We start from the raw sequence: 20,030 nt of genomic DNA, 5'->3' as shown, positions 1-20,030 counted from the left end.
TTCATAATAATGCAAAAATAAGTTAGCTAAGAGAGATGAATAATTAGATCCCTGTGGTATTCCATTAATTTGAAGAAAGATATCCCTTCCATTGTAAAGATAATTACTAAAAAGACAAAAATTAATCAGAATTTCCCAATAATCAAAATCGCAACAAAGGATATTTTTAAAATCTTGGTAATAAAACAAAAGGACATCTTTTAGTTTAGAAAGGGGAATGCTATTGAAAAGATCCTGGAAATCAAAAGTCGCAATAGAATTAATTTTATTATGTTTAGTGAAATCTAAAATCGGTTGATTATTAGTGATAATCCAAGAGAAACCTTCTTTAGTAATATTGTTAATAATCTTATTTAAGTAGTTAGAGAAAATGGTGCCAGGTTTAGTCAAATAAGTATTGTTTTTCTTTACTTTCTTCGTGTTTTCTTGTATTTATATATATATACCAACTTGCTCCGGACAGTAAATAAATACTTTCGAGTGGTAGTTTATTAATGTGTGATTCTTGGTTTAATAAATTCAACTTATTAGGTTTATATACACCACTATTCCTAAATAATTTGAAGTATTATATGATTCGCCACTTTTATCGTTAAGTTATGCTACACCGTTTAAAAAGCAAGCAATATTAGTCAAATATATGCAAAGTTTACTTTTTTTGTTTAGTTTAGTTTAGTGGTGTTTACCGTTTTCTAAATTTTTATGGCACGTCCGCAGCAGTTGGCATCTCTGTATCATACATATATAAGTTTGTGTGTGTAGAATATTTGTCTTAATATATTTACCTGACAAGTACCTTGCTGACACGGATTGTTAGCACAACTCATTCCAGATAATGGATAACAGCCATGCAACCCAACACCGTCTCCTCCATACCCTGGAGGACACCTACATTCTCTGTATGTTCCGGTTATAGCTGTAAAAAATAACCAAGTTGTTAATTCTGCATCTAAGTTTGTAAAATTCAGAAATAAAAAAAAAGCAATGTAAAATTTTAGTTCACCAAATGCGGTGCTAAGTTTACAAGTGCCTTTATATTTAAATATTGTATAATTGAAATAAAAGTAAATATTAAATCGGATGTGAATTTCTCATGCATCCTGAATTTAAGTAGAAGAAAACTATTTAAGAGAAACAAAATAGTAGTTTTCTGAAATCATTTCCCACAACATTTTTACATTTTGGAGACGTTTAAATAATTTTGCGGTATGTATAGTTCCTTTGCCTATATAGCAACAAACACAAGGCATTTTTTCTATTTGAATCTTTATTCCTTTTAAAAAAGTTATTTTTTAAAAGGTAAGTAGTAGGTGGATATGTGCGAAGCAAAGGTTAACTGAAAAAAAAAATTCCTTTCGTTCAAATGTCCATTTTAAATCAGAAACTAAATCTTAACTAGTTAAGCGCTGAATTTAGATATCCCCACAGGGCTGGGAATTAAAATCAACCTATGCATATATATCATATACACTGCTCAAAAAAATTAGGGGAGCCATATGCTCCCCTAATTTTTTTGAGCAGTGTATATCTATGCATATTTATATCTATATACACTGCTCAAAAAAATTAGGGGAGCACATGGCTCCCCTAATTTTTTTGAGCAGTGTACATGGAACGCAAGGCAAAAGGCATTATAAATTTTCCGAAACACTTACAACCAAGAAACTTTTTAACAACTTTAATATATGAATAGGACTTTTTCCCCCGCAATATAGAGTTAATAGTTATGAATACTTAATAATTAACAAGGCATCCAATTACTACGTTTTTTGCTAAATATTTTATTGAGTAGTAGACAATTTAAAACTAAAGCTTCCGGAGTTTTTGGGAGTTTTGCCAAAATTTTAAAAGCTTCAGCACAAGGGAGCAGGAACAGAGAGAATTTTTTTACCTAAACCCCTAAATTATATGCATGTAGTGGAGTGGAAAATAACTAAATTTTCAAAATAAAGAATAATAGATTAAAACATAAACCTAGCTACCATTCGAAGATGTTTTCCCCAAATACGTGTAAGTTGACAATTCTGAATCATGATAGCAAAAGCATCTTTTACTTTTTCCAAAACCTAGCTGTAAATGAAATAGTTTTGCTACCAGTTTTTCTTTTTAAAAATTTGTTTCTGGGAATTTCGTTCTAGGTCATATAATTGTGTTTATACAAAATTCTTCCAGAGTAAATTGTTGTTTGACAACCACTTTGTAAAGTTTTATTCAACGACTGTACAAGTTGGCAGGTATGCACTTGTAATAGCCATATTACAAGTACAGGGGTCGGCGGCCAAAAATATATAAACACCTCTATTACTTAGTCAAAGTAAACAATCTATCTTTAAGCAGCAAACGTGTTAGGACGTTTTACATGGCAATACTGTTGGCACAATTTAGAAGATCATGCTTCTAGCTTTTAGAAATGATGTAATTTCTGCCCATCCATTGTTCGGATGAACCAAAATGAGAAGAGGAATTTAATTACTTATTTTAAGTTTTAGTACCACAGCAGTGTGCTTTGAAATCAATCTGCAGGATATTCGAATGCTTTCTTAGTTATAAAAGTATTGGAAAAAGAAAAAAGATTTTAATTTACATAAATTCTAAAAGCTTAAAATCTGATTTTTTAAATCGTACCAGCAGTTTTGCCATGTAAAATCTTCCAAGACATTTGCTGCTGAAATAAAGAATGTACATATGGAGCTAATATAGAAGTGTTTCCTTGTTTTTGCCAACATTGTGAATCATCAATCCAATCCAATCGGCCATCAAAGCTGAGGGAGGGGATTGTTCTTGTTTTCCAGTGGCGCCATCTATAACCAAGAATTACTTCAACTTCTGCCACAACCATACGTCATAACCTTTTTTAGGGCGGGCCCATTCATACATGTATTCATTCATCCACAGATCGTAATTTTGATATGAACCAGAGAACGATTAATCTCCAATTCAGTACCCCCAGAGGTATTGATTTGTTATGGGAACATGGAAGACTTTGTGACTCGACAGATTTAACCTGCACCAGTCACCATTTAGTTCACGGGGAGTCTTCGACCAGCTGGATTCAAACTCATGTTCTCCCAAACGTGAGTCCAGCGCCCTGCCAACCAGGCTATCCCGGTTAAAGAACTTTATTAATTGATTAAAAATCTTGACATCTTGTTAAAGTACATTAATTTTTTGTACCTGTGTTTTCTATGCATGTCGCATTTGGATGACATCCTCCTCTGTTAATACTACAAACGCCACTAAATGTACATTGTCTTCCATTTCCAACATACCCTTAAAATAATATAAATATCAATTAGAAATGATTGATAAATTGAAAGAAAGAAACGCATTACAATTTAGTAGACATGTTTGTTTTACAGAATTAATAGAATTCTTTTTAAAATACAAAAGTTTTCTTATAGTTAATTTAAAAAAATCATAAGAAGTTAAAATTATAACTTTAATAGATCATGCAAAATCATTTTGTCTGTATATTTCAATGTATTATAGTTATGTTAAAACCTACCATGAGGAAAGGTGATTTTCTCTAAACGTCATAGATCTTATAGTATTTACGTAGTAAATATCACGTTTCCCATTATGACCAACATTGGATCAGAGTCATTTTGGTATCTTTCAAAATTATTTTAATAATGTAGTTGATTATAAAAAAAAATTGAACGAATTCAAATTTGACAAAAAAAACATAATATTTAAATTTGAACTATTTCCAAATTTATTTTCTGATTTATAGAAAATAGTCGACCGGATAATACGTAGGTGTCGATTTTATAACTTACTTCAAAATCATTTTATCATTAAAAGTAGCTGGTGCAAGGAGAATGTATGTTCCAAATTTTTTCATAGTCCGGTAACTGAAAACTAAATATTCCATACTAGTTCATTAATCTCGTGTAGGGCAAAAGAGTCAAATACCACGCGCCTGAATTTCGAAACTGCACCCCTTAACCTGTTAGCGCACAGCGTCATATTTATAGGACAGTTTCCTTTTTTAAAAACATATATTGTGGTAGGACAATTGTTTCAATACTGTCTTTTATCTAGGAGAATTAAAAGTTTCCCTTCCACCATAATTTATTGGTGATTTAAGTTTCTATCACTATATCTAGAACTGTAAGATGTAGGGACATTTCGAACTGAAATGGTAACAAATAGTTGATATTAGCCATTTAGTTGAATAACATATTATACCACTTTTTTCATAAAACCACTTTTTGCACGACTTCAATACAAAACGTCGGGATAAAACGGGTTAAAATGATCCGTGAATTAAATGAAAATGCCCAAATGCGAGTCAATTCTTCACACAGAATGTCCTATCTTTAAAAGATTTATTTTCACAGATTGTCTTACATTTTTTGATTTTGGACTCCTGTTGAAAACTCATAAAACTCATTGCAAATAAATCTGCGACGAAATCAATACTGAATAAAGGTCCAACAGTAAAATTTGCCACAAAAATTGAATTGAAGTTGTTGATTTTACCACACAAATTGAATTAACATGTTGAGCGCCGCGTCAGTCATCGGTGACTGACACTGGACTTTCCATTTAGGCGGCGTCAACCAACGGCGGCTAACACTGAAATTACATTTAGACCATGTCAATCACAGCTTGCTGACACTAACCTTTCGCATAGGCCGCGAAAAACAGCTGGCTGACAGTGTATAACATGATATAGAACTATAAAATTTACACTCTTTTATGGAATTGCAGAAAATGTATTCAAAATTTACTTAATTATTGTGATTCTTGGTTTAATAAATTCAATTTAGTAGATTTTTATCCACCACTATTTTTAAACAATTCGTAAGCATATATAATTCACCATTTCTTTCAAGCTAAATCTTTTATAAACTAGCAAAACCTGTCTATATTTGCAAATTTAGTTTGCAGTTATTTACCGTGTGGTTAAACGAGCAAGCTATGTAAAATTAGCGTGGCATTCAACGTGTTAATAAATTAAAAAATTGAATTATGAAATAAATAGGTATATAGCAGTACCTGTTGGACACGAACCACATTGCGAAGATCCATGTGTATTAATACATTGAACAAAGGGATGCATGGAACACCCACCATTGTACATATCACACTCATTAATATCATTACAATGATATCCGTTTCCAGTAAATCCTAAATGAAACACAATTGTAAAAGAAATTAATTAACAAAAATAAATTAATATAATTAAATAAAATAGAATAAAAAATTGTAGACCGTAGTTGGTTTACCCTAAACGAAGTTAAAATCTAAGAATTTAAAATTTAATAATTAACATACTAATTTACTACCAAATGCTACACCATAATTTAGAAAAGTTTATAATATCACAATGAAATTCTTAGAGTTAAAATAATTATTTCGCTTTCAGTACATTTCATTACAAGGAAATATGATCTACCAAATTTCATGCTTTGTAAGGAATTTTTTTTAGTGTTAACTAAGTTGACTTTTAAATTTTGTTTTTGGAACAATAAATTAACTTTAAAATTACGCAACCAATATGACGGATAACTATTTCAAATGTTCATGAAACACCTTATAATTATTCGTTGGTGCTCTTAACTAATAGCACATTGATTCAAATTACTGAGTTGTTAATTTATTGCCAAGGGAAAAATCTTCCTTAAAAGCGTAAAATTTGGCTATTAAGGAAGTGTCATCATGGTAGCCAAAAAAACTGTCTAATAATATTTTTACAAAATTTAGTTAATTTAAAATTATTACAGTTTTTGCATGATATGGCTACATTAGAAATATGAGATAAATCAATAGCCAAATTAATAGAAACCAAATTATGATAAATTAGAAGCCAAAAATACCTGTCTTAATACATTTTTGGGTACATGTGTAATATCTCGTCAACCATTAAAGTTGGTGCAAATTCCGCCAAATTAACACCAAATCATACAGCATATTTTAGAAAATTTAGGATGGACCGAAAATTCTGGAATATATAACAAAAAGAATTTTTTTTAAAAAATTAACTGATGATTTAGAATATAGAACGATAAAAGAAATTCTTCATTCATAAAGTGGCTTCAATTTCTTTGGTTTTAGCGCAAAGGGTCAACGGAATTTAACATAAGTACCCATTTTTCGTATATCTATCCAATAAATTTTCTAAAAATATGGGACAGGTGATAGAATTAAGGTGATATTTTACTTCGTTAGTGTAAAATACTTTACCACAAAATTAGGTAAAATTACTATAAAAAACGTCATTATACCGTCAGCAAAGAATCATTAGCCAGTTATGAAAATAATGCAGATTATCCTTCTAAAACTGTTTCAATGTTATATCAGCACGATGTTGACGAAACATTTTTTAGTACCTATTTACTCATATGTGGTAATTATCTTAGCATCAGCCCAGTGAGAGGCTCTTACTAATTCATCTGAATGTGATTAAGTACCTATTTGCATACCTGCCAACTTTTAATCCTTTCGAGGATGATTTTCCCCAGTGGTAGTAAAATGGAATGTAAATTACAATTTTAAGCAGAAATATACGTTGTATTACTAACTAATCAAGTTTTTCAGAGTACCTATCCATGCATGGATATCTGCTCTTTCATCTAAATTGATGAATATGTGGTGGAAGGGAAGGGAGGTGCTGCGTTAACATTAAGTTAAATCTCAGAATGAACAATAATTGAAAATCAAGTCTGGGTTATACATAAAGATAAATCGCAAGTTGATACATAATAAAGGGAACAAATTGAAGATAAAGATAAATATTTACGCTGTTTACAAAAAGGGGAAGACTCCCTGTGCACTCCCCCCGGTAACCGGGCTTCATTGGTGCAAAGTGCACAGTTTGTCTAGGGCAAGTGGGGATAGCACACCTGTCAACTTTTCAACCCTTCCATTATAATATTTCCCAGTGGTAGTAAAATGGAATTAAAATTTTAATAGTAAGCAAAAGTATACGTGGTATTTGAAAATGCTTAAGCTGATAACCAATATAGTAATGCATATTAATATGTATGCTTAATTTTTTAAAGAATAGTGGTCATTAGAATCATTTTAAAATTAATCTTATAAAAGAAAAAAATTGTATATATCTACTACTACTTTAATTATAAAAATAACATTTTACGCCAAATGCGTAAAAGTTGGCAGGTATGGGATAGTCATGATTATCCGAAATGCTTAGAGAGAACACAGACGTTTAAGAAAAGAGCGGTTATCGGGCTGATATACGCTGTATTCATGGCTGAAGGCCCTTATATAACAAGACGGAAAAGATGAAAAACTGGTACAAAAGACATTTTATTATAGCATTTTTTCCGAGAAAAATAAAATATCTGTAACTACCAAGATTTCTTTAAGATTTTAACATATATATAAATCTGCTTCTTATCCTAGATAAAATAAATATTGTTAAATAGTTTAAAAAAAGAATAAGTAAACTCCTCCCGAAAATTAGCAATTACTGACATGGTTTACTACCAGCCTTTTTTCTTTTCCGTTTCGCTTTCACCCCCTGGTTGTATTTTGAGAAGGTTTCTGATGACACCTTTGGTTCCACCTTAAGTTGGCACTGGAGAGAAAGGTAGGTAGACCGGATTACATGGAAACTGGGTTACTCTTTAAGTCAGTACGGGGATGAGGTAGCAACAAAGGGAGAGAAAGTGGCCAGTATTGGCGTTTAAGAAAGCAAAACGCCGATTTTTTTTTTTTTAAAACCAAGAATCGTACTAAAATTTTGTACAGAATACGGAAAAGAGCACGATTTTTTAGAGCATTTCTCATAATTATTATTTTAAGATACTAGTTGTAAGCTGATTTCTTAATTAGTATTTAAAAAGCAGATTTTCTTATTATGATTTTTTAACTAAACGAAACTAATTTTAAACAGAAAAAAAAATATATATTTAAAAATATTCTTTTTTGCTGAAATCTAAGTAAAAAAAAAAGAAAAAAGAAATGCATAGATGCGCAAAAATACTTTGTTTTAAATATTTATTTTTATATTCTTATTCTTATTTTTTGTAGATTAATGTACATTAATTTATCCCACATCGGTGATTTGTTGGGGAAGGAAAAGTCAGCATAGGCTGGAAATTATTGATCATGAAAAAGATCATACTTATGTTTTATAATACTTACTGTTTTTTTTTCTTATTATAATTTTTTAATTAAACGAAACTAATTTTAAAAAAAAAAAAATATATTTAAAAAGATTCTTTTTTGCTGAAATCTAAGTAAAAAAAAAACGAAATGCATAGATGCGCATAAATACTTTGTTTTAAATATTTATTTTTATATTCTTATTTTTTGTAGATTAATGTACATTAATTTATCCCACATTGGTGATTTGTTGGGGAAGGAAAAGTCAGCATAGGCTGGAAATTATTGATCATGAAAAAGATCATACTTATGTTTTATAATACTTACTGTTTTTTTTCTTATTATTATTTTTTAATTAAACGAAACTAATTTTAAATAAAAAAAAATATATTTAAAAAGATTCTTTTTTGCTGAAATCTAAGAAAAAAAAAACGAAATGCATAGATGCGCATAAATACTTTGTTTTAAATATTTATTTTTATATGCTTATTTTTTGTAGATTAATGTACATTAATTTATCCCTCATTGGTGTTTTGTTGGGGAAGAAAAAGTCAACATAGGCAGGAAATCATTGATTATGAAAAATATCATACCCATGTTGATAAAAATTTACTGTTCCTTTTTTTTATAAATAAAAAATTAAAAAAAATTTTCAGAAATTTTTCTTTTTTTAATAAAAATTTTTTTTTCTGAAATATATTTGCTTCTAAGAGACAAAAGAACTTACCTGAAAAAAATAATTAGTATTATCCATATGGGGGGGGGCGTACTGTTTGTTCGCCCCCCCCCCATGTTTTCAGCTGCCATATCCCACCCTCTTAGACTCAACAGGAACTCTTTGAATAACATGATAACCACCTATCCTGGTGGTTATCATGTTATTCATTTAATATTTTAACAGTTGACAGTTCCTTCTGCAAACTCTTTGTGGGGTAGCCCTGAATTGAATTCAATCCACAATTTCTCATCAGGCGAAATTCTACTTGGATGGGTAGGCGCATTTCTTCAAAAGAAAATACATATTTTGAAATATCAGAACTTTCCTTTACTTTTCAGGACCTTTGCAGGTGAAAGGAGGCTTAAGAGAAAAATCCGTATAATTTGTTATTTAAGTACAGTAGAATTAGTTAGTCTCGAAATATTTTGTCAGATACTGAAATATCTTAATATTTTCTACATAAGAGAAAGGATTTCTCAGCTTTTTGGGCTTTGTATTTCAAAAATAATTATTAAAATATTGATTGGTTTAAATTAACCTTTCGATGTTTAAAAAAAATTAATGATTCAAATTTTGCGTCTTTTTTGAAATTATTTCAATTCCTATACATTTTATTAGTTTATAACTAACGGATTAACACTTCTATTATGGAAATTGTATTTCAGATAATATTTAAAAGTCCCTTTAATTGAACAAACTAAAAATCTTAAATTTTTACATTATTTAAGTTCCTATAAAAAGCGAATTGTACTTCAGAACTAAACATGGCGCAAAAGACGCAAAATTTGAATCTTTACAGAGATCGAATAAAGCGAAAACAATTTTTTCTTTTGTCGTAAAAAAATAATAATAAAATCACATGTTGAATTAGCTACACAGCAAATATGCTCAACTGTCATCAGTTTAATAATATTCACCTGTCTATTGGGATGTTTTTTTTTTTCCATTTATTCTGAGGGGAAAAAATTTTTCATTAAATATTGTACAGATGAGGTTAATATTTAGAAAATTAAATCATCAAATAAAATAAAAAAAAAAAAAAAAAAAAACGAAATAAGAACTGCACAAGAGATAGGACACTTAAGCAAAGCCAAGGCGAATGGAAAAGCTGACTGACCAGTGTAGAAACATAGCCAATGAGCCAATTCCTTGTCCTTGAAAACTAATTCAGCGCCAAACTAAAACACCTCCTTCTTCTTTGTACATTCGCTTTACTGAGAAGGTATTTATAAGTTAAATACATTTAAACATGAAAAACTTCTAATGAATGTTTCAAGACATACTTTTCTTACTATGCAACATTTATTTATATTTGTACGCGCATTTAAACTGCAATTAATTCCAAAATAGCGAAGAACTACTTTTCAAAGGCGGAGTATTACATTTCCTACCTTTCTCTCCAGTGCCAACTTATGGTGGAATGGACTACACATTCATTCGTTCGTTGTTTGAGAACTGGGCATCTGAGGCCATAATAGGCCCTTTTCCCATTCATCATGAAGTGATGGAAACATGCATGAAGACTAGATACACTGAGGGGAGAGGAGTCATGAAGTAAGGAAAAAATGGCGCTTTGCTATCTTGAAGATGAAATTAGGTGAAGGAAAAACTGAAAATGAGTTGAGAGTGATCAACAAGTCCGTTGCACTTTAGCCTGAAGTAAACATTTCGCTGTTTGAAAGATTACAGATTTCGATGAGATAATTGGCATCACCGGTCTTTGCTACTAATTAAACCAGAAGGAACCTATGGGCCGGCAATAGAGTTTAGTTTCACCAGATCCCTACTTCTGAAACATATGCTTCAACCAAACATATGTTTTTAAATATGTTTTTTAAATTTAGTTTCAAACGTCTAAGCAAGAAAAAATGGTGTGTTGATATTATGATTCTGGTCTAATATTTACGATTGTGTAGCTTGAAAACAAAGTTATATAGTATAATCAACTTTTGAAATCTTAGAAATAAGAACATAAATGAAAATATTGTATTTTTACCTACAGGAAAAGGATCCTAGTTTTATAGGAAAAAGATTTTAATTTACATTACTTAATTTACATTTAAAATTAAACTAAAATTGATTAAACCATGTTTGTTTGTTTTTTATTTTGTTTCAAACTTCTAAACAAAAGTTATTAATGTGCCGGTTTCGTTGATATAAAGATTTCGGTCTGATATTTACAGTTGTATAAGTAAAAAACAAAGTTATATAGTCTGTTCAACTATTAAAATCTTAGAAAAAGAACATAAATTAGATATTGTTCTTATACCTGCAAAAGAAGAACCATAGTTCTATTTGTATAAGATGGTTATTTACATTAACTTAATTTGCGTAGAAACAATAGCCTACAAGTGATTAAATCATGTTTGTTTTCTTTATTCGCTTTCAAAGACCTAAACAAGAATAATTAATGTGCTGAATTTGTTGGTATAAAGAATTTGATATGATATTTACAATTGTATAGCTGAAAAACAAAATTTTTTGGTCTGTTCAACTTTTAAAATCTTAGAAAAAGAACATAAATTAGAATAATCTTCTCATACCTGCAAAAGAAAAACCATAGTACCATTTGTAAAAGATGTTAATTTACATTAACTTAATTTACATAAAAACAACAATGTACAATTAATGTTTGTTTCCTTTATTCAGTTTCAAACGTCTAAACAAGAATAATTAAAATGCTGAATTTGTTGATATAAAGAATTTGGTCTGATATTTACAATTGTATAGCTGAAAAACAAAGTTACATGGTCTGTTCAACTTTTAAATTCTTAGAACTCAGAACATAAATGAGAATATTTACCTGCAGGACAAGGACCGCAATGGAAACTTCCTTGTGTATTAATACAAGTGACTAATGGATTTTGTGAACATTTCCTATCTGCACCACTGCATTCATCAATGTCTTCGGTGCAAGCCAGGCCACCATTTGGAATCTTCCAACCAGCATCACAGATACAACGATATTTTGGCTATAAGCAAATATAAGAAAGAAAAATGTATGTCATAAGCCACAATATATTTACTTGCAAAACTGCAGAATATTGAATACGGCAGATTTATTCTAATGGTTCAAATTAGTCTGGCCATATTAAAAAATAGCATTAAAAATAGTAGCTTCCGCTATAATGGGTGTTCAACTGTACGCTATATTTTGTATTACAGAGCAAAAACTTTAAGGTTTAGAGACTTGAAATTACGAAAGTGTGTAGAAAAATGTACAGAAAGAATGATAATATAAAAAAAAAAATAACATTCGATAATTAGCTTGGGAATTGTTTACTGTTAAACCTATGGGATGAAAGCACTATGGGTGCCTCCATGCAGCCTACAGAAATGCAGCTACAGTGTCGAGATTTGATGCGCCTGATGAGCCATTTTTATTTATCAAACTTATCACCATTTTTTTTCTTCAAAATTCTAACTTGTTCTAAAGAATATATAATTTTTTTTAATTCAAAAAATTATTATTTACTCAGTAGAGATCTTTATTTCATAAGTTCACGCTTAATTTTCTGTAAGAAATAACATTCACCACAGACAGAGAGAGAGAAAGAGATGTTGCCAGAAATAAATGTTTAAATTTATTTTGAGATTTTGAAAATCATAAACATCTTAACTGAAAAGAGATAAAAACCATTTCCTACTTGAACAGTTATAAACGATAAAAAGTCTTTTTAATGAGCAAAATTGCTTCCTTACAATTTTTATCATTAGGTTACACATTCTAAGTTTATTTTGTTTCCAAGTAGAGAAGAATATTTCTTTAAATCGCTCATTTTTTACGATCATTAACAAAATATTGTTCCATAAAATTAAAAAATATCTATATTATGCACACACACACACACACACACACACACACACACACACACACACACACACACACACACACACACACACACACACACACACACACACACACACACACACACACACACACACACACACACACACACACACACACACACACACACACACACACACACACACACACACACACACACACACACACACACACACACACACACACACACACACACACACACACACACACACACACACACACACACACACACACACACACACACACACACACACACACACACACACACACACACACACACACACACACACACACACACACACACACACACACACACACACACACACACACACACACACACACACACACACACACACACACACACACACACACACACACACACACACACACACACACACACACACACACACACACACACACACACACACACACACACACATATATATATATATAGGGGTAAACAAAAAAAATAATGGGGCTTTTTGAACGAGGTCTCGCAGTTTTATTAAATAATGCAACAACTTAATTAGTTCAAACTTTTGCATAATATTTAAATAAAACCATCCTCATACTAACTACTAAGTCCAATGAGATGAACCGGGTTCGAATCAAAGCGATGGCTTCGAATTCCGCACCCGGCTCGCACCGAAAACATTGCTGATCTAAAATATCCTCAGTAGTAGACGGATCATTTGTTAGAGTCCCATTACCGTCAGGCTAACTGTAAGAGGTTTTCATCTCCGTGTAACGCAAAAGCGGTTTAGTTGCATCAAAAATTCCTCCACGCAAATCAAATGTCTCCCAATACTTTATCCAGGAGTTCCCTTGCCTTCTGGATTGGGTTCAAAATTACGAGGCTACGGAGTTAATCGTAAACCCAAAATTGGATCTGCTGTTCAACGACGGTTATGAAATAAATAAAAAAAAAACAACTACTAAGCTTTTTATTATTTGTAGTAAACTTAACGCTTTCTTATTGTCGTTTTTAAAAATTTAATTATCACACTCCGGCTTTAAAAAAATATATGATAATAAGAGTTTAGCTAAAAAAATCTTTAAAAATTTATTTCTTGATAACACAAAATGTGTTACTGTTTAAAATTGAAAAGAAAAGTGACCGCTGTTTTTTCGCTCATATGTTTATGCATCGAACACTGTATATACCAGTACAATAAAATTTAATGCATCATCCTTTAATCCAATTCTTTCGCGCCGACTGTCACAAATACGTGCCGGCATAAAACCGTATCAATCAGGGTAGAAAGATAAAACTGGTAATTAAAGTAATTAGCTAGCAGTTTATTTGCGGGCGGAGTTATAATTGTTTGATTTATTTAATTCACCATTACTTTGTTCAAAATAAAACTATTTAGTAATACTTTGAACTAACATTGATTATATATATGATTAAGCTAACAATAATTAAAGTAAAAGCAAAGTAAGTCTGTCAAATTAGCAACGACTACATTTAAGTTACCGTTTTTTATTTAGTTACAACTTGGTTCTGATTTTGTACAAATGCTTTTCTGAATAAGCCGTCCCCAAGAGGTTAAAAGCTAGCATACACTAAAATGTGTTTTTTCCTCTGGAGAAAAAAAAATCGGCATGATTTTAAACTGATGAATTTTTTTAGGCTAATTTTGATTTAAAAATAAAATCGTTAAACATCTTTTTCTCCAAACTTGTTAAGAATTAAATTCAATCATTTATTCTTATCTCTATCACTACTAACACAGCCACCGTTTTATGTTATCGGTTGCTATTTCTGCAAACAATAATATTTTCACTAATATGTTATACAGTTTACTTAAACATTATATAAGTCAACAATTCTTTAATAATAAAAGTGGTGCATTTTTAAGTTTCAAAATTTATTATTAATAAAGTGTAGAATTCTTATACACCACCAAAAGTTTGAAAACTGATATTTTATTTTTAAAGAATCACAAATTTCTTCATCTAAAAATTCACTTTAAATAATAAAAGAATTCAAATCCATAATCATAGACAACCTGCAAATAACTAAAAATAGAAAAGAAATAAAACTAAGTTCTTAATACCACGTTCCAAATTTTTCTTCTACGAAGCTATACAAGTCTGTCAGCGTCATTGGAAACGTTTTTTCTATCGATAGTTATAAGCTTATATTTCAGTGTATTATTATTTGTTTGTGAGTTTTATTAAAAGTTATTTTCATAACTTTGTGTAAAATGATTCAAAAGTTAATATGAAACGTCGCTTTGTTTCAGCTTTCTCGTGGTGAGTTTTTTAATATGATGGGTAAATTTACAAAAATTCTGAATACTTTAGCTTTTAATCGCTTATTACTCGATAAAATATTTTGCAAAAAGAGCAAGAGTAATGTATTTATATTTTAATAAATTAAAGGATTTTTTCCCACCACTATACACAAGTAATTTAAACCGATGCATATCAGGTCTTTCAGACAAATACTTAAGATCTTATGATCTACAAATTTTTATTGAAATTTTTTTTTTTCCTTCTTAAAAAAATTCTGCTTTATTTCACACTGCCACTAGAAAAACAATTCGCAAGTCTCAAATAGTTGAAATCATCTGTAATAATACGTTCATGCAATAATATATCATGTAATAATACAAGAGAATTATGCCACAGGCGGCTAAAATTGTAAGAAGTAGTAGAAACTCAATTCTTTTTTTTAAATTATCTGATCACTTTTTTTAATTGCATCGTAATTAACACCACAACTGACGTTGAAAAATTATTCATATTCAAAGCAAAATTATTCTTTGCTTTTAATTTAATTGTATGCAGAGAGAAATATGCTTGAAAAAGTTATTAGTTTTGATAGATTTAATGTAATTATATTTTTTATCTTTTAATAGATTTTTGCTTTTTATTAGACAGCACTTCTTATATTTTTAGTCGCCCGTGGCATCCCTGTAAAATAGAAAATATTTTAATGCAATCTAATTAAAAGGCTTGGTGTGATAGTCAGAGGGGGCAACTATTGCGATTTATATGTAATTTTTATGATTTCAAACTCAGGATTACGATTTTACGATTGAATAATACAAATTACGGTTTCTGGGAAACTTTCGCAATAATTTGCTATGAACAAGTTTTTTATTTTGTCAAGAGTTACAAAATTTTGCGATTTATTTGGAATTTTTACGATTTTATAGTCAAGTTTAAGGTTTTACGATTGAATAATAAGAATTACGGTTTTTGAGAACTTTTGCGATAATTGTTTAGAACAAGTTTTTTATTTCGTTAACCACCAAGAGTTATGAAATTTTGTGATTTATACGGAATTTTTACAATTTTAGAGTTAAGTTTACGGTTTTATGATTGAATGACAAAAATTGCGGTTTTTTTAGAACTGTCGCAATAATTGTTAAGAACAAGTTTTTTTACTTTGTTAACCATCAAGGGTTATGAATTTTATTCCCTGATATTCGATAATAATTTTTTTCATTTAACTCATCAATGTCAAGCTATAAAAAGTTTTCTTTACATGAAGAAAGTGGCAGGTCATATTTATTTATATTTTATACCAGTAGAATTTATCTCTTTCTTATCTATCACTTTAGCTTTAAAAATGCTAGCTTTAAAAGTGCTTTGCTTTAAAAATGCTTTAAAAACTCCAAATTTCTAGAGTCAACATTTAATGTTTATTTTAATTATATATTTTAGTGTGTATAGTACTATATTGTTTTTACTGAAGAAATCATGATAATGAAACACTTGTTTTTTTTTCCTTCTTTTCTTACAAAAGGAAATTTCCATTTAAAAGGACGATGTACATTAACACGTGTTAATAGTTAATTCATGTTATTAATATCAGGCATATACAGGGATGGCACAAATGTGTTAATAGTTAATTCATGTTATTAATATCAGGCATACACAGGGATGGCACAAATGTGTTAATAGTTAATTCATGTTATTAATATTAGGCATATACAGGGATGGCACAAATGTGTTAATAGTTAATTCATGTTATCAATATTAGGCGTATACAGGGATGGCACAAATGTGTTAATAGTTAATTCATGTTATTAATGTTAGGCATATGCAGGGATAGCACAAATATGTTAATAGTTAATTCATGTTATTAATATTAGGCATATAAAGGGATGGCACAAATGTGTTAATAATTCATTCATGTTATTAATGTTAAGCCAGTGATGCCAAAAGTTCCACTTTATGTGAAAATTTTAATGAATTGGTAGTGAATCAAACAGTTTAATTTCTAGAATAAATGAAAAATTTTGCCAACTCTTAAAAAGCCTCATCACGAGATAATTGCATAGCATACTCACGGATGCTACAATCAACTATTTATGTAAAAAGTGGTAGAAACTAAATCCATTTTTGCTTATTTATTATTCCTTTAATTATTCAGTCATAACTACTTACATTTCAAATTAATCTTATTTAACGCAAAAACATTCTTTACATTTACTTTCAACAGTAAACTGAAAAAAAATATGCTGGGAAAAGTTACTCATTTCAATATCTTTTAATAAAATTTTGAATTTTTATTAGGCACCACTTTTGCATTTTTAGTCGCCTGTGGCAACCATGTATACTGGTCACGTAAATTTTCCCAAGTAAATTTAATTTTCAGATTAGCTTATTAAATTTTATCTTTATTTTACATGGCTAATGCATCACCTCCTACATCAAAAAGCCTCCACACGGTCTTTTATAAGAAGTCCGCGCAGACTGTTTAAAAAGTGAACCAGTTGTGCGCATGAACCCAAAACCTTTTATAAAAGTCCTAGTCCTAGTGTTTTGATTTTATTGGGCACCTGGGCCGCGAAGCGGCCCCTATCCCATTCATCTGGAATTTTATAACAGTTTTGGTTGAGCAATGAGGTGAGCAGGCCTTTTATAAAAGTAATGGAGAGAAATTCATCATATATATTTGAGAATTGAATTTGTAGTGGTTGACAAGTGAATAAGGCAAACCAATAATATTCATAAATAAAACAAATTTTTAATCATATATTTGCTACTAGTTTCTTATTTTAACTAGATTTTATATTAAGTAACTCGTTCGGAAAGTGGATATCCTTCACAGTGGTCTGATCGGACTACCTATAAAAAACCGGGTGGAGGCTAGTGTACTCGTCATATACCATCACCTCCTACATCAGAAAGCTTCCACGCTGTCTTTTATAAGTAGTCTGCTCAGACTATTTAAAAAGTGAACCAGTTGTTCGCATGAACCCAAATTCTATTTCAAAATTAACTAAGCGAAAGTTATATATATTTGAGAATTGAATCTGTGGTGGTTGATAAGTAAATAAGACAAACCAATCATATTCATAAATTGAACAAGTTTCAAGAGATATATTTGCTACCAATTTCTTAATTTTACATCGATATTTGCTACCAATTTCTTAATTTTACATCGGACTACGTAAGAAGCCGCAATCGAGATTTAGTCGGATTTGTATGTATGTCAAACAGGTTATTGATCTCGTTGTTATACCATATTTTTCAAGTATATCAAAATCATATTTTTTTTTAAATTTCTGATACTCATTAAAAATGTATATCTTTATTATGAGGTTACCTATTTGGTATTAAAGCATCTCTATTATACTATTCATGCCATGCATTCTACTGATGAAGGTGTAACACTATAATTCCGAAACGAATATAGGAGGGTTGAATAAATATTTATTTTTCAAACGGAATTTTTAAACACTGTTTGTAATGAAATTTAATGTTATCACATAGAATTAATCAGTTAATTTTATAATCCTTATGACCGTTCGAAATTTCAATCAGTACGTTCGGTAGTTTTCCTCTCTATGTAACGCAAATGAGTGTTAGTTCCATCAAAAAGTTCTATAAGAACACTAGTTTGTCCCAATGCTGAATCCAGAAGTTCCCTTGTCTTCTAGATTGGGTTCAAAATTACAAGGCTGCGGAGTTGAACGTTGACAGTCGTAAACTCAAATTGGGTCGGCTGTTCAACGCCGGTTTTAAACGAAAATTTAAATCTTATGATTTAAATTTTCGTTTAAAACCGGCGTTAAAACATAGTTATCTATGTATTCTTTTGGAGTAGCCAACAATTCTAGACCAATGATATAAACATTAATAAAATGAAGCGTTCCTCTAAAAAAGTTGAACCACTGTTATTACAAACTGATGCGGTTTTGAGTAAACTATGCACACAACAAATTAAGTTACATTAAAAGCCATCACTTTCATTTATAAACTGTGACAAATAATATTGAATAAAAATGTAACTTATAAATCTTTCTCCTTTTCTATTCATGCTTTCAAATAGCAACCGAATCGCAAGTGGGTTGCTGATACAAATGCTAAGAATATGTGCAAAAAATTACGAAGAATGAACTTTGTTGAAAGATGCCTTAACGCACAGATTTTTTGAAAAAAACCGGTTGAAAAAAATTTAATTTTTTTAATGTAAAAAAACACACTTTTGGCTTTTTTTTTGGTGGACAATTGCGCTTTTGTTCCATGGAAAAAGTCTTTATTCAGACACGCCAAAGTCAGACATGCCAACTTGCTCCAGACAGCAAATATATATTTTTTAAATGGTAGTTTATCAATTGAGATTCTTGGTTTAATAAATTCAATTTAGTAGATTTTTATACACCACTATTTCTAAGTAATTCGTAGGTTCATATAATTCACCACTCCCTAGTACGTATGTTATGCTCTTGGCCAAAGAATACCTAAAGAGGCCTTTTCATTTCAATTCTAACCTTCAGTAAGGATAGGTTCGAAAAGGGACGAAATATATTGCACCTCCAAAACCCGTTTCACTGTCTCCCCTACATTTTTTGTGGGGGTGCGTGTGTTAAGTAACCCGAAACTAATCACTGTCACAGAAGGGGAATTGCAACCTGCGGGGGTCAACTAGCTTTCAAAAGATATCAGAAGAAACTCACTCTTCATCTTATATTATGCTTTTTCTCTTTCTAAGATAAACTTAAAAAATATTTTTTTTAACTCTAAAACGACTTTATTTATTTTCAAAATAGTTTTATCATTTTATTTAACATGCACTTTTTCTAATTATATCTTGAATTGTTTATTATTTTGATTTGATTATTTAGAGAACTAATAATAACCAGAGTATTTAAATTTATAAAATTTTACTATGTAGTCATATGAAAGTAATTCATATAAAGTAACTACATTAAAAATAAATTTATATTTTCTCTATAGATCAAATAAAGTTTGTTAATTTTTTTAAAATTGATTTGCTAATTTTTAAAACTTTTTATGTTAAAGTAAAACCTTGAGTTCAAGATTTTATTTTTTTATTACGTATTTAATTTTCTTCTTTCAATTACAATTCAAATACAAATATTTTTCACAATCTTTTTTTAATTTTAATTAATTTTTTTT

The 20,030-nt window shown here is 30.0% G+C and overlaps 1 protein-coding gene across 1 annotated transcript in view; it reads right to left on the bottom strand.

The window, feature by feature from the left end:
* Positions 1-20,030, bottom strand: part of LOC107441357 (cubilin) — a gene marked incomplete in the record, with an annotated part of 195,714 nt that overhangs the window by 149,710 nt on the left and 25,974 nt on the right. The window contains 4 exon segments of the mRNA XM_071185787.1: positions 786-916; positions 3,175-3,270; positions 5,005-5,136; positions 11,601-11,769. Coding sequence (XP_071041888.1) covers positions 786-916; positions 3,175-3,270; positions 5,005-5,136; positions 11,601-11,769 — 528 coding nt within the window.

Source organism: Parasteatoda tepidariorum, chromosome 9 (genome assembly GCF_043381705.1).
Source record: "Parasteatoda tepidariorum isolate YZ-2023 chromosome 9, CAS_Ptep_4.0, whole genome shotgun sequence".
Taxonomy (NCBI): Eukaryota; Metazoa; Arthropoda; class Arachnida; order Araneae; family Theridiidae; genus Parasteatoda; species Parasteatoda tepidariorum.
This window is presented reverse-complemented; position numbering and strand designations above follow the sequence as displayed.